Source organism: Trematosphaeria pertusa (genome assembly GCF_010094035.1).
Source record: "Trematosphaeria pertusa strain CBS 122368 unplaced genomic scaffold BU26scaffold_3, whole genome shotgun sequence".
NCBI lineage: Eukaryota > Fungi > Ascomycota > Dothideomycetes > Pleosporales > Trematosphaeriaceae > Trematosphaeria > Trematosphaeria pertusa.
The window spans coordinates 1,190,673-1,211,370 of record NW_022987214.1 but is presented as its reverse complement, the minus strand read 5'-3'; the positions used below and the strand labels follow the sequence as shown (position 1 = coordinate 1,211,370).

At 54.1% G+C, this 20,698-nt stretch overlaps 11 protein-coding genes across 11 annotated transcripts; 8 read left to right on the top strand and 3 right to left on the bottom strand.

The window, feature by feature from the left end:
- Positions 1-122: 122 nt before the first annotated feature.
- Positions 123-831, top strand: BU26DRAFT_601355 (uncharacterized protein; the record flags this gene model as incomplete). The annotated part of the gene is made up of 2 exons (XM_033835258.1): positions 123-233; positions 307-831. 2 exons carry the CDS (start codon positions 123-125, stop codon positions 829-831), a joined length of 636 nt encoding a protein of 211 aa, XP_033688187.1.
- Positions 832-1,189: 358 nt separating this feature from the next.
- BU26DRAFT_418752 (uncharacterized protein) lies at positions 1,190-2,378 on the bottom strand (the record flags this gene model as incomplete). The annotated part of the gene is made up of 3 exons (XM_033823268.1): positions 1,190-1,638; positions 1,695-2,156; positions 2,219-2,378. 3 exons carry the CDS (start codon positions 2,376-2,378, stop codon positions 1,190-1,192), a joined length of 1,071 nt encoding a protein of 356 aa, XP_033688186.1.
- Positions 2,379-3,793: 1,415 nt separating this feature from the next.
- On the top strand, positions 3,794-5,344 carry BU26DRAFT_449775 (G-patch-domain-containing protein). The gene is made up of 2 exons (XM_033824724.1): positions 3,794-4,165; positions 4,217-5,344. The coding sequence occupies exons 1-2, from the start codon at positions 4,058-4,060 to the stop codon at positions 5,030-5,032; spliced, it is 924 nt and encodes a 307-aa protein (XP_033688185.1). The 5' UTR covers positions 3,794-4,057; the 3' UTR covers positions 5,033-5,344.
- Positions 5,345-5,392: 48 nt separating this feature from the next.
- Positions 5,393-7,798, top strand: BU26DRAFT_216872 (uncharacterized protein). Its single transcript, XM_033820714.1, has 5 exons — positions 5,393-5,711; positions 5,759-6,222; positions 6,267-6,662; positions 6,714-7,604; positions 7,655-7,798. The coding sequence occupies exons 1-5, from the start codon at positions 5,550-5,552 to the stop codon at positions 7,758-7,760; spliced, it is 2,019 nt and encodes a 672-aa protein (XP_033688184.1). The 5' UTR covers positions 5,393-5,549; the 3' UTR covers positions 7,761-7,798.
- Positions 7,747-8,605, bottom strand: BU26DRAFT_449770 (3-hydroxyanthranilate 3,4-dioxygenase). Its single transcript, XM_033824723.1, has 2 exons — positions 8,373-8,605; positions 7,747-8,323 (listed from the first exon to the last, which is right to left on the bottom strand). The coding sequence occupies exons 1-2, from the start codon at positions 8,519-8,521 to the stop codon at positions 7,837-7,839; spliced, it is 636 nt and encodes a 211-aa protein (XP_033688183.1). The 5' UTR covers positions 8,522-8,605; the 3' UTR covers positions 7,747-7,836.
- Positions 8,606-8,771: 166 nt separating this feature from the next.
- BU26DRAFT_449769 (Ctr copper transporter) lies at positions 8,772-9,732 on the top strand (the record flags this gene model as incomplete). Its single annotated transcript, XM_033824722.1, has 4 exons — positions 8,772-8,840; positions 8,895-9,096; positions 9,219-9,366; positions 9,416-9,732. The coding sequence occupies 4 exons, from the start codon at positions 8,775-8,777 to the stop codon at positions 9,528-9,530; spliced, it is 531 nt and encodes a 176-aa protein (XP_033688182.1). The 3' UTR covers positions 9,531-9,732.
- A 707-nt stretch (positions 9,733-10,439) lies between these two features.
- BU26DRAFT_515552 (fumarate reductase-like protein) lies at positions 10,440-12,893 on the top strand. The gene is made up of 5 exons (XM_033828100.1): positions 10,440-10,793; positions 10,849-10,917; positions 10,974-11,211; positions 11,263-11,726; positions 11,776-12,893. The coding sequence occupies exons 1-5, from the start codon at positions 10,760-10,762 to the stop codon at positions 12,879-12,881; spliced, it is 1,911 nt and encodes a 636-aa protein (XP_033688181.1). The 5' UTR covers positions 10,440-10,759; the 3' UTR covers positions 12,882-12,893.
- A 235-nt stretch (positions 12,894-13,128) lies between these two features.
- BU26DRAFT_477187 (uncharacterized protein) lies at positions 13,129-15,468 on the top strand. Its single transcript, XM_033825594.1, has 2 exons — positions 13,129-13,547; positions 13,602-15,468. Exons 1-2 carry the CDS (start codon positions 13,263-13,265, stop codon positions 15,360-15,362), a joined length of 2,046 nt encoding a protein of 681 aa, XP_033688180.1. The 5' UTR covers positions 13,129-13,262; the 3' UTR covers positions 15,363-15,468.
- A 269-nt stretch (positions 15,469-15,737) lies between these two features.
- BU26DRAFT_528454 (uncharacterized protein) lies at positions 15,738-16,970 on the top strand (the record flags this gene model as incomplete). The annotated part of the gene is made up of 1 exon (XM_033830850.1): positions 15,738-16,970. The coding sequence occupies one exon, from the start codon at positions 15,738-15,740 to the stop codon at positions 16,968-16,970; it is 1,233 nt and encodes a 410-aa protein (XP_033688179.1).
- A 274-nt stretch (positions 16,971-17,244) lies between these two features.
- Positions 17,245-18,906, top strand: BU26DRAFT_560501 (uncharacterized protein; the record flags this gene model as incomplete). The annotated part of the gene is made up of 2 exons (XM_033832804.1): positions 17,245-18,615; positions 18,667-18,906. The coding sequence occupies 2 exons, from the start codon at positions 17,245-17,247 to the stop codon at positions 18,904-18,906; spliced, it is 1,611 nt and encodes a 536-aa protein (XP_033688178.1).
- Positions 18,907-19,021: 115 nt separating this feature from the next.
- BU26DRAFT_515549 (uncharacterized protein) lies at positions 19,022-20,639 on the bottom strand. The gene has a single exon (XM_033828099.1). The coding sequence runs from the start codon at positions 20,579-20,581 to the stop codon at positions 19,295-19,297; it is 1,287 nt and encodes a 428-aa protein (XP_033688177.1). The 5' UTR covers positions 20,582-20,639; the 3' UTR covers positions 19,022-19,294.
- Between the last annotated feature and the right edge of the window lie 59 nt (positions 20,640-20,698).

The window sequence follows — 20,698 nt, the reverse complement described above, 5'->3', positions numbered from 1 at the left end:
TCGTTTGCGCTTCGAGACATTCTCTGACCTCACTCATCTTTACGTTCCCCCGCTGATTGATCTCCTTGCCATCCGTGAAGAAATTCTCCTCCCCTTCTTCATTCTCCATCACTCTGAACAGCATGCAGCATCTCAACGGCAACAACCTCGGCTCCTCCATGCGAGACCCTCCCACCCCAGTCAAGGAATCCCATGCTTCACCCTCCGTCCCCTGCACATATGCAGTTGATGATGTGTGATACACTCCCCCGCCAACGATAGATAACGAATTTGGCCTTGAAAAGCCATGCTAACTGATAACGCCAGCGCAACTCTTCCCCCCAAGCAACTAGCAACATCCCTTCACCAGTCAACAATCAACAAGCAGCACAAGACACATGCTCAGCCTCGGCTGCTCGACCTAGCTATCGTCACCCATCCATTCCCCGCATTCCACCACCGTCCGTTGCGTCAACTACCGAAAGGCTTGCAGCCGATTTGCTACCGCAGCTCGATGGACCGCGCGACTACCATCCTGAGATGATTCCAGCGGCTCTCCGACCTCCGTTTACAAGGCAAGGACACAGCAGCGCTCGAGCAGCCGTTGAAGCTCAGATTGCAGTGCCCGAGAGTGCGATTCAAGACCTTTTGCCTTTCTGCACGGTCGGGGCACCTCTGAATGAGGGCCAACTCGTCGGGCTGAGCGACATCGCAGGCAGTCTGAAGGAAGTCATGCTGCTCGCTTTGCAAGCGCAGAGGGATGAGGGCGTCAAGGCGGACATGGCGAGGGCGGTTGGTGGACAGGCTGCTATGGAGATTATCGAGTTCTTCGGTGACGAGTTCGAGACGTGACTGGTCGTAGCACAGAGGTACAGACTAAAGATGTAACGCATATGCGCAAGAAAGTCGAAGTGGAGGAGAGAAACATCTGGAGAAAACACCACTCTTCGAGGGACAGTGCATATTCCCGTGAGAAAGCTGTACGCAGCCAATACCATCCAACCAGGGAATGTCTTGGAGGTGTAAACTAACGGAATGAAGGTATCATGTACAAATCCGACAACCGTAAACTCCACGTAGCGCGATGCGACACTCCCCCTGCTTTTCTTCCCCGACCTCTGGAAGCTGACCCGATAGTAGAATACAACGGCCGTCATAGACACCAATGCGGAGCGATCAGCGCGCAATCCCTCCATCCCAAAGAGCGAACCTAAGCAAAATCCGTAGTATTGATCCCGATAGCCTGCAACGCCGGTCCGATATTCAAATCCAACTTAATCGTATTGCTCTGAATAGCCGCCTCGTAGTATTCCAAATGCTCATCTCCTTTCATACTCGAGTTGCCTACAATCTCAAGGGGGATGACAGCGTTCTGGTACTTAGTCTGGATGAGACCGATGACCTGGAGCTGCTCGACCGTGCTCTGCATGGAGACATTGTTCTCACCGGGCTTGAGGACGAGGTTAGGGAGGAGAGATGTGCCAATGGCTGTTCCGTCGACGGCCAGGTTCATGGTGACATTGCCGAGATCGATAGTCATGACGGAGGGATTGGGGATGATGACGTTGCCGACCATGTTGGAGCCGTCGGGGAGGATCTCGTCCGAGCCGGAGAGAATCCTGATGTTAGTGATGTTGAGGCCTGCGAGTTTGTTCAAGCCTGGACGAGAGTTAGTACACCTCGCGGTTGATGTATACCGAGAAAGGACAACTCACCCTTCATGGTGACTTTCTTGTGGTAGTTGACAGAAATGGCCTGCAGCCCAGACTGATGGATCTTGGTCTTTCCGTCCATATACACATCAAATGATTCGCTTCCCATGACGACTTTGTTGTAGTCCTTGAAAGCATCCATGTTGGCAATAGCTACATCCTGGTCGACGGTAATCGTGGTCTCGGCCTCCGCTTTGGTCTCCGGGACATTGATGTAGATGAATGCTGGCTGATCCAGCAAGGAGAGTCCAGCTTGGAATCCCTCGATGGTTGGGTGGAAGCTGCTGCCGCTCTTTGCCACGCTAACAAGCTTGAGATGGACCCCGTCTGTCGTTGGCGAAGTGACATCTTGCTCGGTCACGTCTAGGGTTGATGCATCGAGGTCGTGCTGAGCCTTCTTCGGAATTGCAACATATATGATTGGGAGCACGATTATCAGGGTAATGGCAGCGATGAGGAGGAGATCTGTGTGTTCATGAGTTCAGGTCCAGCTTGAATCCGGAATACGGGAGATACGGGGTACGCACCACACCACCAGAACTTCCTGCAATGGTTCTTCATCCGCGGACCAGCACCGCCCTTCGGCCCCGGAGGATACAGAGTGTTGAAAACTCCCCCCTTCTTTGGCGCCGCCGCTCCATGGCCGTTCACCTCCTCCTGCAACTCTGGGTGATCGATCTTGTCCATAGTGCCGTTCTTGTCCATGGTGAGAAGGAAAGCGCGTCGCGCAATTACGTAGAGACGAACAAAGAAAGTGAAAATTGAAGATCACCTGGTCACAAGTGTACGGGCCACAACTCCAAGGTCGAAAACAGAAAATGCGGAGAGCACGCGGGGAAAGAAGCTTATAATGACAGTAGTGAGGATCTGGAGAAGGAGCACATGAACGCTGGAAACGAGAATCTACAGCGGGGTCCGTGTGTCTACCGAGGAGTGGGCGATCATTCGGGAGCTCGAAAGGGAAGATGTGGTGGCAATTGGCCGTATTAAAGGCGACGACGAATGGGAGCCAGCGAGCGTAGCTCGTTCGGGAAGGCCTCCGAGATGATAGCCACAGATCCTGGAGCAACGGCAAGCCGAGGCTGGAGAGCAACATTGCGACGCAAAGCACATGCTTCTGTCGCTTCTTGTCTCGTCTTCTCAAACTGCAGACCAGCACCACAACAGTATATTCGAGGCTGAATGGCTGCGTGCTCGGGGGTCTAAAACGCTCAGCTGGCTGGCGAGACTTGTGCATCGGAGGCGCCGACCAGCGCCGGAGGCCAGCAAACGCTACCCAGTCACGGGCAGCAGCTGATGAGCTGGGTGCCGAAGCGTAGATGACCGCCAGGGCCATGAAAGGGAGGTCGAATCCTGGCAGCGGCGGCGATGGACGTTAGCGTGCGGTTTGCCGGAGATGGCGGCTGGGGCGCGGCATGAGCGTTCCATCCGGTTAGGCCGGTCGAGTTGTGGGGTAGCGGGTGGCCAATCGCTGCCAAACCGACGAAGCAACCATCGGACTCCAGCCTTTTTGAGCTCCGTCGCCGTCTGCTTCCTGCAGGCACTCACACATCGAGAGACGCAGACGCGGGAGCTGAGTTAAAATTGACAAGCTCTGAGAATCGATAGGAGCCATTCTCTTCACATGAAAGTCCGCTGTCCCTCGCTGCTGGGACGACGGCAAGCTGAGGGCTCTTCTCCGCAGTGCCATACGAGACAGCGCAATGATCTCAGTGATCTCCGGCGAAACGCAGCAGTACGCCGGTACCGTTCTTCGTGGCTGATCAAAAGCACAGGAGACGGTAACTTGATGGCTGAACAGTCGGTGGCATCAGGCAGTCTTCGAGAGATAGTCGTGTGACTGCAGGTTCGTAAAGAAAGCGCTAAAAGCGCCTCCTGCTCTTGTCGATGACGCCAATTGATGTCCTGCAGCTAGGACAGCAGCCTTCTGAATCCTTTGTGCAACAGGGCTAGTCATCCCATCCACCAGGCTCTACAAAAGCTGCGGCGGGAGATCGGATGTAGGGAGGCGTGATGCTTCCTTGGACTTGAGTAGCTAGGACCGAAGCAGCAATTGCCGCGGAATGTGCGGCCCATCGTTTCAAAAAGAATGTTTCGAAGAACCGGGTGAGCTTTGTGGAGCAGAGGTGCTCTGTGGGCGGGTCGCCGTTCAGTTGAGGACATGCGGTGCCGGGGGAGTGAGATTGCAGCAGCTAGATGTCAAAAGGTAGGAACGCAACTCGACTCGATTGTCCCTGCGTACAGGGCAATGCGCGCCAAGAGCCCGCTAGCGAGTGCAAGCGCCGATCGCCTGGAGCTTCTATCTAGGTACGCGACTTCGACATTGATACGACTCTACAACTGCGCCTCTCACTCCTGTACACATCATGGCGCAATCAGACGAAGAAGAAGATTACATGACGATGACCTTCGAGGAGCCGAAGGAATCCAAGCACGAAACCTCTCTCCAGCGAGCGGCGCGAATGCGTAAAGAGGTACGGCCTTGCCAACCTAAGAATCGAGCTTGGCTAACTGTAGCCTTTTAGGGCGAAGCTAGATCCCGCCAGAAATCGAAAGCCGAGCGCGAGGCGGAAGCAGAAGCAGCTCGAGAGGCATCCTTAGCAACTGCGTTACCTGAGACCAACAAGGGCTTCAAGATGATGGCCAAGTTCGGCTTCAAGCAGGGCGGCACTCTGGGCAAATCCGAAAACGCGCGCAAGGAGCCAATTCGCCTCAACATCAAGGAAGATAGAAGCGGTATTGGCCTGGAGTCTGAGAAGAAGCGGAAGTTCCGGGAGGCTTGGGAAAAATCCGAGCGCGAGGCCAAGCGATCCAAGGAAGATCAAGGAGACTTCCTCCAGCAACGCAGGCAGCAACAGAAGGAGAAGAAGGCCGAGAGAGACCTGGACAATGCACAGAGGACCGCCGAGCGACTCTCCGAGCAGGAAGCAGAAGAGAAAGGATCCGCACATACAGACGAGAAGTCCTTGACGGATATCAATGTGCTCTGGCGGTGCCGCGCACGGCGCCGAGTTGAACACCAGCGTGACCGGCGGCAGCGGCGCGAGCTCGACAACGGTCTAGCCTCCCGACTCCCGACGTACGTTGAGGAAGACGAGGACAACGATTCCAAGCTCGCTCTTGGTCGTGATGTGGCTCCGTTTTATACATCCCTGGAGAACGAACTCGAAGAGGAAGACCCTGAGCTGGCGGAATTTGAGGCGCTACCCGTGACCGAACGTCTTCAAAAGCTCCTCGTCTTCCTTCGAGAGACTTACAAGTATTGCCTTTACTGCGGGCACCGGTACCCTGATGCAGCCATGGAAGGCTGTCCTGGGGTAACTGAAGAGGATCACGACTGAGGTGGTATTGCATCATGGGCCAAGCAGCAGCGTGCGCAATATTATATGAAGCGTCCATTCCGGTCCGCTCAGGACGGTCGATGTTCAAGACCACCCCGAAAGAGGCCCACCAGCTTCGTATAAGTATAAGCCACAGGAGACAAATGCATGTCCTGTGCTGCTAAGGCCAGCGTACTTCGCTCCTCGGGTTCTCTCATTGCTCTATGAGGCTGAGAGTCGCTCCAGCCCAAGGTTTGCGACCACAGAGAGCGCGACTCGATGGTCTTGATCCAAGCATCTATTAGGCAGAAACAATGAAAAGCGAATCCTGTCAAAATTCGTTTCCCTTTCCCTGACTACAAGCTTCCGTACTCGTGCATACTAAGATTGTGAAGGGCGCTTGGACGGAGGTGGACGTCACGAAGTCCCGTGCCCGCGCGCCTAGCTATTCGCGACTTTGCGAACCCCAAGCTCTTCACAACTTCGGAACCTTGCAACTTCTGCTACATTGCACAACGCATACCATCCCATCTCAAAAATGGAGAGAGAGCATCAGCGATGCTATATCTATGCACCTCCCGCGACAGAAGAGCGTCCACTGAAACGTCAGCGAACCAGCAAATTCAATCCTCAGGCCCAGCTGCCGGAGCGCCTGTCAACGTTCCGGCACATATGGTCGCAACAAGAAGAACGCATTAAGGTATTGACGGCACTTTTGAAATCCGAAAGACTTATTGACGTGTGCAGGCGACGCTTGAAGAGGCGGACAGCTCTACACAAGAGAGGATCGTCAATTTCGTAGCTGCATCAGCTCAATCAACAGGCGAGTCGCAAGGGGCAATCCCCACGGGTCTAATTGTCGCCGGTCCTAGCATTGCATCCCATGGACCCTTCTTTGAGCGGCTTGGTAGAAGGATCAGAGATCGGACGAGCTGCACCTATGTTGTCCTGACATCTGGGGAAAGCCTGAACCTAAAGACGTTCCTAAAGAATGTTATCAAGAAGGTCACATCGCGCGTCGATGACGATGACGACGACGACCTAGGACGCACCCCTGCTTCATCGAGGAAAGGTCCTAAGTTGCTCGATTTTGATCTCGGCCACGTCCAGGAATGGCAGAAAAAGAACCGAGTTGAGAGTATCGTCGTAGTGATCCAAGACAGCGAAGCATTCGATACAGGGATACTTGTCGAGATAGTTAATCTCTTCCAGTAAGCCTTTCACGTTGGATACCGACACTTACTAATATCTACAGTTCCTGGCTTGACCGTCTTCCATTTATTCTCCTCTTCGGCATCGCTACCTCAGCAGAAAGCTTCGAAGACCGACTGTCGGGGCATTCGCTTCGCTACCTTGAGGGACAAAAGTTCGATGTCACACAATCCGACGAGATCATCGAAAAACTGTTCCGCGTAACGGTTGCCATGACTGACATTCCTCTTTGGATTGGACCCAATCTCAGTCGACGTATGCTTGACAGGCAAAGGGACCATGTGCAGAACGTCCAGGACTTCGTGGATGGCTTGAAGTATGCTTACATGTCGCACTTCTATGCTAGCTATCCAACAATTATCCTGAAAGAGGATCTCGCCTTCAAAGATTTGCCTTCGGACGCGTTTGAGGCGGTCCGTAACCTTCCATCCTTCAGAGTGTAAGTGGAGCGTCCGAGGATTTCACTATTCTTACTGACTTGTTTTTGAAGATGGATAGAAGAACTTCTGGATCAGCGACGTGCGAGCGACGTTCGCCAGTTGCTCGATGACGATCAGTATCTCTTCGAAGGCATCGTGGAGTATGTTGAAGAATGCCGAAAGGCCCTTTCAACTCTTAGCCAGGCAGCAAGAGCCCTGGCATGCATCCGCGAATCCCTACAAATGTCGCCACATGTTCATCTATCCACTATCTGGACTCGGGCGGCATCGGGTGAACTGCTAGCAACCCCTCTGCTCCGAGAGACGATGCTGTCCATAAAGAAAACACCATCCAACAAGCTGGTTCAACTGCTGGTTTCCATGATGGACTCGGACGGCGAGGCGTTCCCTATCGACATTACAGCGTTCCAGCGGGAGTTGGCTGACCTGATCAAGGACAACGCCAGCTCAGCACCGCTCCGAAGTCAGGACGACGTTCGCAGTGACAGCCTGAGAACAACGGTAGTCGCGCAGAAAGTGCTGCTGAGCAAGCACAAAGCTGCCCTCTCCGAGCAAGATAAAGCCTACTCCGACTTGATAGGAAGATTTCATGACGGCCTCGAGGCCTACTTCTCATCCGCCTTCATGGACCCGCGCACGCTGTTCCTGTCCGAGATTGTAATGCACGATCTCAAGTCACCACACACAGAGGTCTTCCAGCCCAAGCCTCGCTTTGCGATTGAACGCGCACTTGCATGTCCTCACGACTACCTGGGGTGCGACTGCTGTAGTGGGCAGCAGAATGAAGACTCTGCTCTGTCGACCACCCAGCCTGCGACTGCGATTCTATACCAGCTTTACCTTGAATCCGGAGCGTTCATCAACGCGGCAGACTTGTGGTCGGCTTTCAACGCAGTTGTCGGGAACGAGGAGAAAGAAGAAGAGGAAGAGTCAAAGACTATGTAAGTGCTGATAACGGAAAGGGAACGAACCGTGACTGACCTCCACGCAGGGCGCTCTTCCAACGTGCTCTAGCTGAGCTGAAGTACCTAGGTCTGGTCAAGCCCACCAGAAAGAAGACGGATCACGTCGCAAAGATGATGTGGAAAGGCTTGTAGCCTGTGTCGTTGCCATAACGACATATATATTACAAAATATACAGCTCCTGCACACCTCCATATTCGGCTTCGGCCATCACTTCGGTCTCGGCGCAGTGTCACATATCGTGCCACAATTCTTACACATCCTCGCCTCCTTATCCGCCTTAAACTTATTCACCGCATCCTTAATCTGCGTTCCCAAATCCGTGCAATGGAAGGCCGCCTCATGCACCTTCTCCCCACACTTCTGGCAATACCATCTGAGCCGATCCATGCTGCCCTCGGGTCTATGCTGCTCCAGTACGATTCCCACCGTATTCGCAAACCTGATTGGATTATGTGGGGTATTCGGAGGTAGCAAGAACATGTCGCCCTCATTGATATGGATGTCGCGGAATTGCCCATCGTCAACAATTTTCAGTAGCATAGCTCCTTTGTATTGATAGAACCATTCTGCGGTCTCGTTGATGTGGTAATCCGTGCGCTCATTGGGGCCGCCGACGATCATTACTGTCACGTCGTCGTTGTAGACGCAGTAGTTGTTAATGGGGGGTTGTAGCATGTGGGAGTTCTCGGATAGCCTGGCAAAAGGGTTAGCGGGAAATTGGAGACTTTGGGAGCTGAACCTACCATTTGGGAATGTTCAATGGACTTGCGAGCAGGCGAACTTGTGAGGTGTGGGAGAAGAATCGCGATGCGGGAGCTACGGGAGTCCGCAGGCAAGGTCGGCGGACAACCGAGGCTTGAAGGAGACGGAGGGTCGGTCGGAGGGCTTGCATAGTTGCAGTTATCTTCTAGGGCGCATTTCAAGAGTCAGAGTAAGAGAGGCAACTTCTTCAGTAGAAGTTAATTGAATATGTCATCTCTAAAGGTTCCGGCTGCGGTCGCGAAAGCTCCCCGCCACGTGAGTCCCGCGATTCCAGAGCTCGGACCCTGGATCGTGCGACGACGACGTCAGCCTACGAACCAGACATCAACAGCAGCTGCCAACCCCATTCCAAACGGCATTGAATCCTCTACACTTAGCGCAATATGGACCACGGACACATGGACCACGACATGCCTGGCATGGACCACGGCCACAAGTGCAACATGAACGTAAGCACACTCGCAGCTCTACCACACCTCCGCAGAGCTAATCATCGGGAATAGATGCTGTTCACCTGGGACGCGACCGACCTCTGCATCGTATTCCGCGGCTGGCACGTCTCCGGCACCTCCTCACTCATTTTCTCTCTCCTCGCTATCGTCCTGCTCACGGCGGGCTACGAAGCCGTGCGCGAAATCTCACGGCGCTACGATCTGTACGCGAAGAACATAGCTGAAGGACGCCGCAGCGGTGATGACCTGACAAGTAAGCCTCCCGATCTCCTGTACGGGCAAGCCGCAAGAGTCGTGTGAGATATGAAGCGACGGATGTGGTGCGGCAAGCCGGTCAGGTTTCTTCATTACACATTCTGAAGCGCATATGCTGAGACGGAAGCGCGGTGCTTGCAGGTGGCTCAGATGAATCGAGCTCATTATTGCACCCAGGGAGATATGTGGGACGGGTTAGCGAGAAGCAGACCAAGATTGTGAAGGCGATCTTGTATGCGGTGCAGGTGTTTTATTCGTTCTTCATCATGTAAGTGTCGAAGGTGTTGAGAGGGACGTGGGACACTGATATAGGATAGGTTGCTCTTCATGACATACAATGGCTGGGTTATGCTTGCGGTTGCGGTGGGCGCCTTTGTTGGTTATATTCTGTTCAGCAATTCGCCGCCTACAAAATCCGCTGCTTGTCATTGAGGTAGATGGTCGAGGCTGATGAAGTCTCGAGGGTCCAGACATCGGCATAGTGTTTGGACGGCAACATGTGGCATAGAGGAGAGAACTTTCAGTACAAGGCCAAGGCAGTCCGAGTGCGACGGTTCTGTACCATATGGGCTCACTTCCCAATGTAAGCTAGGATAGCAGTAAATTTCAGTAGGAGATGGCATACTCCGCTCTCATCTTCTGCTTCTCGGCGCTGAACTGCACATGTGCGCGGCCGATCCGCGCCTTTCCGGCTCTGCTGATATTGTAGTACCTCTTGACGTACTAGATTCTCCACTCATTCATGAATTATCAGCCCACAGGAGTAGGACGCCAGCCTCAAGACCAAAGTCCCTCGGCGCACTCTCCGAAGTCCTTGGATATCCGGTAGAGCAGAGCTCGGAGGCAAACGGCCCGGACAGCTTCGAGATCCCGAGCTGTGTTCCGTAAGACAGTTGTTGAATGCTGAATACCCAGCGCGCATAATGAGAACGGGCACCTCAAAGCATGGCTGCAGAACACTCCTTGATACATCCTCCAGACTCAGCTATCCTCGTCACTACGGTAATTCTGCCCGCTATCGTCGGCCGTGGCTCGGCGCAGCTCGGAGCAGACGCCGCGGCATTTGAGCGGAGACACTTGCCAAAGCTGGAACTAAGAACTTCAAGAGTAACAGAACAGAAATTCTTTCCTCGCAACATCGGCGAATTTGAAAAATTGATGCTGTCCAGGACGACGTCGAGAGCCGGCGGTTTCTAATATTGCATCTGATCTGACGTTCACATGCCAGATTCGCAACAGGCACCGCATGACTTGCCCCAGATTTCTCGGCATTCCTCCCGAGGTCTGCGACCCAGTGACTTGCGGTCCATTAGGCGGTGCGCCCCAGGTCAAACTGCGGCACACTATGCCCGCATGACAGAGAATCAGGCCTTCACATGCGTAAGACAGCGCGCTGGGTGTATAAGACGTCCGGTGCGTTGCGGCGTGAGGTGGTTCACACCATGGGCCTACAAACCGTCCACTGGTGATTCGCTGTAGCACCCTCAGTGAGGCGCTGCTTTGGGTTTAGCGGCTTTCTTTTCACCGAGGCAATTGCTATCCCGCGTGGAAGCCGTCATAGTCGCCCATACAAAGACCCAGACTCCGCGCTTTCTTTCTCCCGCATTCTCTTCGACCTTCCCCATCCTCCGCACTTTCTATTTATCTTACTCACCGTCAAGATGCCTCAGCAGGTCATTGTTGTTGGTGCTGGCTGTAAGCCCATTCCTTCTGATGATGCGATGATGCGGGCAGCTAACGAACCTCCCAGTGTCCGGCTTGAGTGCTGCTCACACCATTTATTTGTCTGGTGGCAATGTGCTGCTTCTTGACAAGAACAGTAAGTCTCTGAATCATGTGTTGCGTTAGAATTGGGCTTTGTCTTACATGCGCTAGACTTTATGGGCGGAAACTCTACGAAAGCCACCTCCGGTATCAACGGCGCTCTCACGCGGACGCAAGTAGACCACAAGATCCAGGACAGCGTCAAGCTGTTTTACGATGACACTCTTAAGTCCGCACGAGACAAGGCGCGGCCTGATTTGATTAAGGTCCTGACCTATAAGTCCGCGGCAGCCGTTGAATGGCTCATGGATGTGTTCAACCTCGATTTGACCCTCGTCTCGCGATTGGGGTAAGTCCCCGGTTTCTGCATTCTGTGGCTGCAAATACTGACTCCACGCAGCGGCCACTCCCAACCGCGAACCCACCGTGGCCACGATGCCAAGTTCCCCGGTATGGCCATCACGTACGCCCTCATGCAGCGGTTTGAGGAGCTTGCCGAGGCGGAGCCGGACCGTGTTCAGCTCGTCAAGAAAGCCAAGGTCGTCAGGGTCAACAAGGACGGCAACCGTGCCACTGGTGTCACATATCTTTTCAATGGCGAGGAGACAATGGTGGACGGCCCGGTCGTGCTCGCGACTGGTGGTTATGCTGCCGACTTCACAGAGACTTCTCTGCTGAAGAAGCACAGGCCGGATACCTTTGGTCTATCAACCACCAATGGCGCGCACGCTACTGGCGATGGTCACAAGATGCTGATGGAGATCGGCGCCAACGGCATCGATATGGACAAGGTTCAGGTGCATCCTACCGGTCTGGTAGATCCCAAGGATCCAACTGCTAAGACGAAGTTCTTGGCTGCTGAAGGTGTGTACTTCAACCTGCGCAATAGGATTCTTCGGCTGACATATTCCAGCTCTGCGCGGTGAGGGAGGTATCCTCCTAAACAGCAAGGGCAAGCGCTTCTGCGACGACCTCGGCCATCGCGACTACGTCTCCGGCATGATGTGGGAAGAGAAGAAGAAGGGCACGTGGCCCATCCGCCTCGTCCTCAACTCCAAGGCTTCGAACGTCCTCGATTTCCACACAAGGCATTACTCCGGCCGTGGTCTGATGAAGAAAATGACCGGCAAAGAGCTCGCCAAGGAGATTGGCTGCAGCGAGAAGGATCTCCAGGAGGAGTTCCAGAACTATAATGCCATTGCCAAGGGTGAGAAAAAGGATACCTGGGGCAAGCAGTATTACCACAATATGCCGTTTGACATCAGCGACACCTTCCACGTGGCGGTCATGGAGCCCGTGCTCCACTTCACGATGGGCGGTATTGAGATCAACGACCAAGCACAGTGCTTGAACTCGGAAGGCAAGCCCTTCGACGGTCTGTTCGTCTGTGGTGAACTGGCTGGCGGTGTCCACGGAGCCAACCGTCTCGGCGGTTCATCATTGCTTGGCTGCGTCGTCTATGGGCGTGTCGCAGGAGAGTCAGCATCGAAATACCTCTTCCAACAGGCGCTCAACTCCGCTGGTGGCTCCGCCGTATCTCGTCTTGGTCAGATCTCTCTGCACATCGACCCATCACAGCCCGGCAAGGTGTCCGTGGAATGGGGTAGCGGTACCGGTGCCGGTGCTTCGGCGTCAGCAGGCGCATCAGGGCCGGAGCAGCAGAAACAGCTATCTGCCGGTCCTGTGATGAAGGGCGGTGCCGACTCCAAGGACCCCGGCAAGGTATCGAAGCCAAACCAAGTCCAGGAGTTCAAGATCCCCGATAAGGAGTTCACTCTTGAGGAGGTGGCGAAGCACAACAAGAAAGACGACCTCTGGATTGCGGTAAAGGGCATCGTGCTCGATGTGACGAACTGGACAGACGAGCACCCCGGTGGCCCTCAGGCGCTATTCAGCCACATGGGCAAGGATGCGTCGGAAGAATTCGAGATGCTGCACGACGATGAGGTTATTCCCAAGTATGCGCCAGAAATTGTAATTGGGAAGGTAAAGGGACAGAAGGTCACTCTCGAATATTAGGATTTGTAAGAAGGCGTTAGATTTCTTGGATTTGAGTGTACTTCTAGCTTGTTCTAAGACATAGCATACTTTCCGCATGAAGTAGAACAATATTTCCTGCATTGGAGGGGTGTAGAACGAGGTGCGACAAGATCGTGTTGTGCTTCCAAGGTTCAGTGATAAGCGGCACGTGCGCGCGCATACCCCTGCATTCGGCCTTGTCTTTGACTAGCGGTAGATCATGGAGCTTTCCCGGGACCGAGACCGACTCTAACGTTGAACATGCGGCACCCCTTTGCGCATTACGCAACCACCCGCTATCGCGACGCGTAGCCACGTTTCCAAAAGCCGTTTGCTTAGAAAAATGCTGCGCGAACAGCTTTTCCTCCAGAGCAACCCACGATGACGGCGTTCGACGACTATGGCATGCCCGTCGGCGCATATTCCGAGCCGGAAAGCCTTACCCACCAGGCATGGAGAGTCGCTCGCGCTTTCGCGGTGTATAGGGTAAAACCTGCGGTTGAGAAGAGGATAAGAGGCCTAAGGCAAAGAGAATGGAGTTGGAGAAGGATATTGAGCTTGGTGAGAGTGCTGGTGCTGGTTTGGTGGGTGATGCTGTATTTGGGGGAGCGGAGGCACTTCACGAAGGCTGTGGACGAATGTCGGTGGGAGAAGTGGGAGACTTGGGTATGCGAGAGATTTTTGCAACTCCTCGGACAGTATAAAACTGACAGCAGCCAGGACAGCAACGCGAACCCCCATCGACTCGTCTTCGTCGCAGATCCCCAGCTCGTCGACCCGCACACCTACCCTGGCCGGCCGTGGCCTCTAAACACTCTCACCGTCAAATTCACGGATCAATACCTCCGCCGAACCTATTCCCGCGTCCAGAAAGTGCTTTATCCCGACAGCGTCGTCTTTCTAGGTGATCTATTCGACGGCGGCCGGGAATGGTCGACGCGTACGACCAAAAGCCCCGAGGAGCAGTACAGGAAATACGGTGACAATTTCTGGTTAAACGAGTACAATCGCTTCGGTGGTATATTCTTTGGACACTGGGCAGACGGCGGTCTAGAGCCCAGGCCTGGGCAACCAGGACGCAAAATAATAAGTAGCTTGCCTGGGAATCATGATCTAGGTTTTGGAAAGGGCATACAGGCAAGTGTGCGCAAGAGGTTCAACGCTTACTTTGGAGACGGGAATAGAGTCGATATCCTGGGCAACCACACCTTCGTTTCAATTGACAGCGTCTCATTGAGTGCGCTGGGTCAGGACAGTCCCCAGACGGTCGAAGAGCTATGGCGGCCGACGGTGGACTTTTTGGAGAATGCGAAGAAGCAGAAGAGGAGGGTTGTGCAAAGAGAATTGAGGAAACAGAAGGGGTTGCATCCGTATCCCGGCTTCGAGCACAAAATCGTGGAAGGTGGCGATTTAGCGAACGCGCAATTGCCGCATTCGAACGACGACGTCACCGAGTTTCCCACGATTCTGCTGACACACGTTCCGCTCTATCGCGCGCCGGGTACACCATGCGGGCCTCTAAGGGAACATTGGCCACCTACACCAGTGGGCAAAGGCCAGGAGCCGCTGGAGAAGGATGACAGGAACGCGATCGCTGTAAGAGGGGGATACCAGTACCAGAACGTCCTTAACCGCGAGATCACGGCGGATCTTACAGAGAAGATCGGCGAGATACGATATGCCTTCTCTGGCGACGACCACGATTACTGCGAAGTAGTGCATCGGGGATACGCTTCAGCAGGGGGCGGGATAAGAGAAGTTACTGTCAAGTCGCTATCCTGGGCCATGGGTGTACGCCATCCGGGGTTCGTGATGCTGAGCATGTGGAACCCCGTCGATGAGTTGGGGAATCCGATATCAGGGGACGCAACTTCCACGCTACAGGCTCATCTTTGCCTCATGCCAGACCAACTGGGTATCTTCATCCGCTACGCTTCCTTTTTCGGCGTCACCTTCCTCGCACTCGTGATTCGAGCCGCGCTCGTCACGGCCGGCAAAGTCAAGCCCGCGACTCAGTTCTTCGAGTCTCCTCTCCTACCCACCTCGAACGAACCCCTACCAGCTATAAATGCCTCCTCCGCCGAGCATGAGAAAGCCGAACTCACCTCCCGGCCTCGGGAAGATAACTATAATCCTACGCATTCCTCTGATTCCTCAACATCCTCGGAGCGTGCAAACCTTCAAGTGCGCAATGCACAAGCTCGCACGCGGAGCGTCTCTCCTAGCAGCTACTGTTTACCAGCTCAGCAGTCTAAATACACATACCCGCTGATACAGCATGCGGGATACTATGGTCCCTCGGAGGAAGAGGAAGAAGAGAGAAGGCAGGCTCAGTCCAGAGACTGGGGCAACGTGAATACCAAGAAGACGAAGCCGAAAAGGAAAGGCATGGCATTATTTTGGCAGGAGCTGAGGAATACCATAGCAGCGGTTGCAGTGCAGGTTTTCGTTTGGTACTTTTGGTTGATCTGGCGTTGGTAGTAGTTTAGCATTGGGAAGGGGTATTGGAGTTGAGCATACGGCGCCCACATAGGCCGGCTTGGTCTGCATTGTATCATTAGCGTAGGAGCAATATGCATTATCCGTGAAAGCCATTTCGAAAACCCGTTCTAAGTGTGGTCTTTGTTGGTATGGATTCAAAGCGCGCCCCTCCCCCACCAAGCAAGCTTCCGAACAGCTTGGAACTCCGCAGACCCCCGAGCTTTGAACGTCACATTCCCACATCACCACGCAGCACCATCTGATCACTCTGTACTCTATACACCTTTCCCTAAAGTCTCTGCATATAGTAAACGACTCATCATTCCTACGTCCTTGCTCTGGCCTCGCTAGCCCCCACCCCAACCTAACGCCACGATGCCCGACTCAACCCCGGTAGACGACTCCCTCCTCGCCCGTTTAAACGCCTTGAAGAAGTCTTCTGTAAGCTTCGATACGAACTTTTCTGCTTCTGTAGCCCCATCAGCCTCAGCGCCCCCGAGCAATGCGCCAGACGACCTCGCAGCTCGCTTTGCACGCCTCAGTTCCGCTTCACTTTCCAGCTCGCCGATACCCTCGCGGACCGCCTCCTCCAGTAACACACAAACACGAAACGACGGAGCGCCTATAATAGCGCCAGGCGCGCCAAGCTATTTGGAGGGGATAGCGGAGGGTGTGGGAGGAGGTGAGACGGAAGTAAATCCAGAGGATGAAAAGAGTCTGGAGGAGTTGTTAGACGAGCTGAACTTGGGGCAGAGAGAGGAGTGGGACTTGAGCGGCAAGGATGAGAAAGATGTAGGGAAGCTGCTGAAGGATATCAGGACGATATTACCAGAGGTGCAGAAGAGCGTGCAGGAAAAGAGGACACAGACTGAAGCTCCGGCAGACGCGGAAGGAGGAAAGAAAGAGGAGGAGCTGATGGACTGGGAGAATGTGGAGGTGGATATCGGGAGTGGCGGGGTAAGAGTAGGCAATGAAGAGCAGCATGGAGAGGAGGATGGCGACGAGGGCGAACAGAAGAAAACGGAAGATCAGGAGGCAAACGATGTAATAGCAAGAGTAATGGCGGAGTTGCAGATAAGCAAGAAGTACGATCCACCTTCTCCGCCGCCCGAAGATTCCGCATCCGACTCCGGCGATCAGAAGTCTCCACAGGAGAAGGAGAAAGCTACGTCGCGCTCGGAAGACAAGACAGACAGCAAAGACGACTCATCCCTCAACCTCCCCTCCGCGCCAAAGTCTCTCCCCTCAGACGACTTCGCAAAAACACAAGCTCTCGAAGACGCACTGACTGCGCGTTTGGCCGCCCTCTCAAAGCCCTCGTCCGACTCCCTAGGCCTTCCATCAGCGCCGTCCTTCGCTCCAGCCAAAAAGCCACCCAAGATAGAGTCTAGCCTGAGCAAAGCATTGGAGGAGGAAGTCGATACGTGGTGCATTATCTGCACTGACGATTCGACGCTCAAGTGCCTGGGGTGTGATGGCGACTTATATTGTCAAACGTGTTGGATGGAGGGACATAGAGGCGAGAGTGCGGGATTTGAGGAAAGGAGACACAAGGCAGTGCTGTACAGTCGGGATAGAAAGAAGAAAAAACAAGCGGCGACGCAATGAGTAGTGTTAAGCGTCCGCTACGCACGAGTCGGACGATTAGAGTGAATGACCAGAGGTAAGGAAAGACGCATCTAATCTTGACCGGTTAGTCTCTGGTCTCTCTCTCTCTCTCTCTTTCACTTCCCACCGTTATCAAACGAGCGGGGTTCTAACCCAGTCTACTAGCTTCGAAACTTTACGCTGCCAAAATCGATATTGTGTTTGCCCAACCTGTTCTTCAGCTCTGTTCCTGACGCTGCAAATAACTAGCGACCACCCCATGCGAAGTGCCGAGATGGCAAATACGAAAACCGTCGACTGGCTCTACGAGAGCGCGCACGCCGCATGCATTAACGAGCCCACGCTTACGTCAATGACCAAGCAAACGATCAAGCGCTGGATATCCGATCTGAGTGCCCGGCAACTCGAAGACGTGGAGCGGTTTGCCGCCAATATCCCACTAGATACGGCTATGGCAGACGATGCTTTCCGATCTGCCGTGAAAACAGTCGCTCGATTGTATGGCTGTACGACAGAGTCTGCTGAAATCGGCGAGTCTATGGCAAAGCTGAGCATTCGGGACACCGCTGAGGAACAACTTGTGCCTGTTGCGACCAAATCCGCTTCCGACAAGTCTACTCTGGAGTCGACTGTACCACCAAAGAAACCACAGGGGGGTGCTCTCTTTTCCCAGAAGGTGGTGCAGAAGTGGTTGACTAGTTCGGCTCCAACAAAGCCAGCGTTGACAGCCAAAGCGGGCGTTAAGGACAAGACCGAAGCCACAGCCGCTATCTCAATGAAGGCAATCGCAAAGCCAGCACTCCCTGTGACCACCGAGCTGGATCAGCGATTTAAGGGCCTTTACGGACCACTAAAGCAATTCAAAGCACGAATTGAGCCTATTTCATATTTCCGAGACGTCAACGTTCAAGAACCCGCCGTCCAAGCCTTGATTAGGAAGCTCAACGGAATCAAGCCTAATCACTCGCCCCTACTCACGCTTTCGCTATTCTTGCAAGCCTTTTTCGACCAAGGCGTGGACATAGCCTCCTTCGTTCTGGAGAACCTTCGCTGGACACTGCCTTCAATTGCTACGCAATCTCCACGCCCGCAGATCGGCATCAAGTTAAAATCTACTCGAACCGGTGACGGAAAGCATATGGCCGCATGCCAGAGACCCTGGTACTCATGCGAGATAGCAACTGTCAGCATTGTCGTGTGTGCCGCGCCCGCCCTCACCTTCGACATCTTCGCCAAACAGCACGCTGACCTCCTCTCCGAGGAACCGCTCGAGGATCAAACCTTGAGGCATACCTTGATCCCCTCTGCATCCCTAACCCGAGCCTTCGACCGCGCCAAGGCAGCCGCTACCGGCCCGCGCAAGTCCACCAGTCTCATCTACGTCGCCCTCATGGATTCCTGCCTCTACCAGTTGTCATCGTCCCAGAAGGAGCACAACATGGATCTCAAGCGATTCATGCCGTTCACACACTACTTCGTGCTTGGAGTTGGACCTGAGGGTATGATGATGTGGCAATCATTTAGATCGTATGGACCGCGTCTGCATGAACACATCGCGCTTGGGGGAGCAAAGGTTCGCGATTGGGAGGAAGCTACTTCTTTCGTCGCTACATTTGACGACTTTGCGGCCTATAGGGGTATCGAGGTGAGGAGCCTTTCCCACCCACAACACCTAAAAAGTACTAACGAATAGCAGACGTTCACTCCCCGCAAGAACGAGCAGTATAGGAACTTATTCGGCCTCGACCTGCTCAATCTACTATCCGGTGCCGCGAAATCCTCGAAAATGATGCCTTGGTTTGAGGCCTGGGTACAGATTGAGGTTCTGGAGGATGTCAAGGCTGAGGATGTGACAAAGTTCAAGTGGATGGTCGACGAGCATGCGCCGGAGAACCGAGAGTGGTCGAAAGGGATGTTGGGAATTGCTTGGGGCTAATGCCCTCGCTGGCCACCTCATGCGACCACGGAAGCAGCGTGGAACGCTACGCGGTTTGCGATGCTATCTCGGCTCCCTAGGGTCTCAAAGACATGGTCACAAAATAAAAAGTCCGCTAAGCAGTTTGGAGATGCCAACCGGTGTCCTCTGATCGCTTCGGAAGTGCTACTCTAGGGTATCTGAATAAATTGAGATGGAGCCCCCGTGTCTTAGACACTGTACAGTGATGAATGTTCCCGTTATACCTGCAATAAACGACGGTGTCCACGAACGTGACAGATTCGTCACTGCTGCCTCCAATGAAAACGTGCCTTCAATGCACCATGACTACACACTTTTCTAATCGTGCTGGAGCACACTTTTCTTGCCATTTGCCCACTTTCCTACTTCACGACTCTTGGCTCGGTCCAGGTAGCTTCTCAATCCGCTCCTCTATCCTCTTGACCCAATCACCAACCACCTTCATATTGTTCTTCAGCGCCTCCTCGCATTTCTTGATATCCTCCTCCACGACCTCCAACGACTTTCCCCACTTCTGGATCTCGTCCTCTTGCTTCGACTGGCGACGCTCTAGCTCTGTCAGCACCTCGTCCGCTTGCCAGGCGCTGGTATGTACGAGACGGAGGGTGCGGAGTCGTTCGAGAACGAGGGGCAGAACTGGCGAGAGCTTGTCGATGGATGGCAGTGTGCCATAGAGAGCGTTGACTTTAGCCTCCTGCTCCGGGTTCGACGTAGCCTTGCCCTCTGATGCAGCGCGCGAAGCTTCCGACCGCAGCTCCTTCAGATGCTCCGCGTCAGCAATCATCCTCTTGATCTGCTGGCTTGCGCTCTCAAGGTTGCCCTCCTTAGCATCGTGACATGCGCCCACAGTCTGCTCAATCCGGTGCAGCGTTGTGTACACTGGGAATGGCGCCTTGTCTCCCAGATCCGGCATCGTGTTTCCGGTCAAACCCAAGTTCTTCTCTAATTGTGTGAGCCGTGCATCGAAGTCCGCCGCCTGGTTCAGCACATAGTCGAGTTGACTCCTCTGTATCTGGGTGCCTGGAAGCGGCGGCTGATTCGCAATAGCCTTGGTGATTCGCGGCGAGGGTCCGAACGGGGGGTAGTTGTTGAACTTGTCAATCTGCCTGTCGAGCTGCGCTTCTGCACCCCGTACGCCGCCCCGCCGCATCGCGTATATGTAGTCTACCTTATCTGAGATGAACTCCATGATTCGCTTGGGATCCTGCTCCTCGATCTTCGTCTTGTCGCCTGATTGCAGCCTCCCCTCGTATTCGTGCTCCAACTCATGTAGCTCCCTCTTTACCCGCATAAGCTTCCGTGAGAAAGACTCCTTCTCTTCATCGCTGTCATCACCCAGTATCTCACCTCTCCGCCGCTGGCCTCGTGTCGATGTGCGGTATGAGCGCCGTTGAGCGCTGATGTTGTCTGAGAAGTCCACACCGTGGGCATCCACTCGCGAGGGCTGGAAGCGGCTGCGGGCTTCGTCTGTTTGCAGGCGTTGATGTCGGACCGTAGACTCGTCGGCCTCAGATTCGCCGCCCTCAGACTCAGAGACTGCGGTTGAAGCTTGAATTGTGGAGACATCTTCGGCGAGCTCGGGGGTCTCATAAACGTCGGGCGCTGTATCGATGCCTGGAAGGCTGTCGTACTTTGGTCTCTGTGCTTCGGCCATTTTTGCGTGCTACGGAGCGATTGAGGTGTTGGTGCAATGTTTGTTTGGAACCTTGGAAAGAAGCGCAGGCGAACTCGTCGGGCGAGAACGCGTCAAAGGTGAGGTGCACCGCGACCA

Excerpts from the sequence above, each read along its gene's own strand:
- BU26DRAFT_449775 (XM_033824724.1), top strand. The coding sequence starts at position 4,058 with ATGGCGCAATCAGACGAAGAAGAAGATTACATGACGATGACCTTCGAG. Across the intron at positions 4,166-4,216 it reads CGGCGCGAATGCGTAAAGAG|GGCGAAGCTAGATCCCGCCA; the intron begins GTACGGCCTTGC and ends GTAGCCTTTTAG.
- BU26DRAFT_515549 (XM_033828099.1), bottom strand. The coding sequence starts at position 20,581 with ATGGCCGAAGCACAGAGACCAAAGTACGACAGCCTTCCAGGCATCGAT.
- BU26DRAFT_449770 (XM_033824723.1), bottom strand. The coding sequence starts at position 8,521 with ATGCAAGCCCTCCGACCGACCCTCCGTCTCCTTCAAGCCTCGGTTGTC. Across the intron at positions 8,324-8,372 it reads CCATTGAACATTCCCAAATG|GCTATCCGAGAACTCCCACA; the intron begins GTAGGTTCAGCT and ends CCCTTTTGCCAG.
- BU26DRAFT_515552 (XM_033828100.1), top strand. The coding sequence starts at position 10,760 with ATGCCTCAGCAGGTCATTGTTGTTGGTGCTGGCT. Across the intron at positions 10,918-10,973 it reads GCTGCTTCTTGACAAGAACA|ACTTTATGGGCGGAAACTCT; the intron begins GTAAGTCTCTGA and ends TACATGCGCTAG. Across the intron at positions 11,212-11,262 it reads ACCCTCGTCTCGCGATTGGG|CGGCCACTCCCAACCGCGAA; the intron begins GTAAGTCCCCGG and ends GACTCCACGCAG.
- BU26DRAFT_216872 (XM_033820714.1), top strand. The coding sequence starts at position 5,550 with ATGGAGAGAGAGCATCAGCGATGCTATATCTATGCACCTCCCGCGACA. Across the intron at positions 6,223-6,266 it reads GAGATAGTTAATCTCTTCCA|TTCCTGGCTTGACCGTCTTC; the intron begins GTAAGCCTTTCA and ends TAATATCTACAG. Across the intron at positions 7,605-7,654 it reads GAGGAAGAGTCAAAGACTAT|GGCGCTCTTCCAACGTGCTC; the intron begins GTAAGTGCTGAT and ends ACCTCCACGCAG.
- BU26DRAFT_477187 (XM_033825594.1), top strand. The coding sequence starts at position 13,263 with ATGACGGCGTTCGACGACTATGGCATGCCCGTCGGCGCATATTCCGAG. Across the intron at positions 13,548-13,601 it reads GGGAGAAGTGGGAGACTTGG|GACAGCAACGCGAACCCCCA; the intron begins GTATGCGAGAGA and ends GACAGCAGCCAG.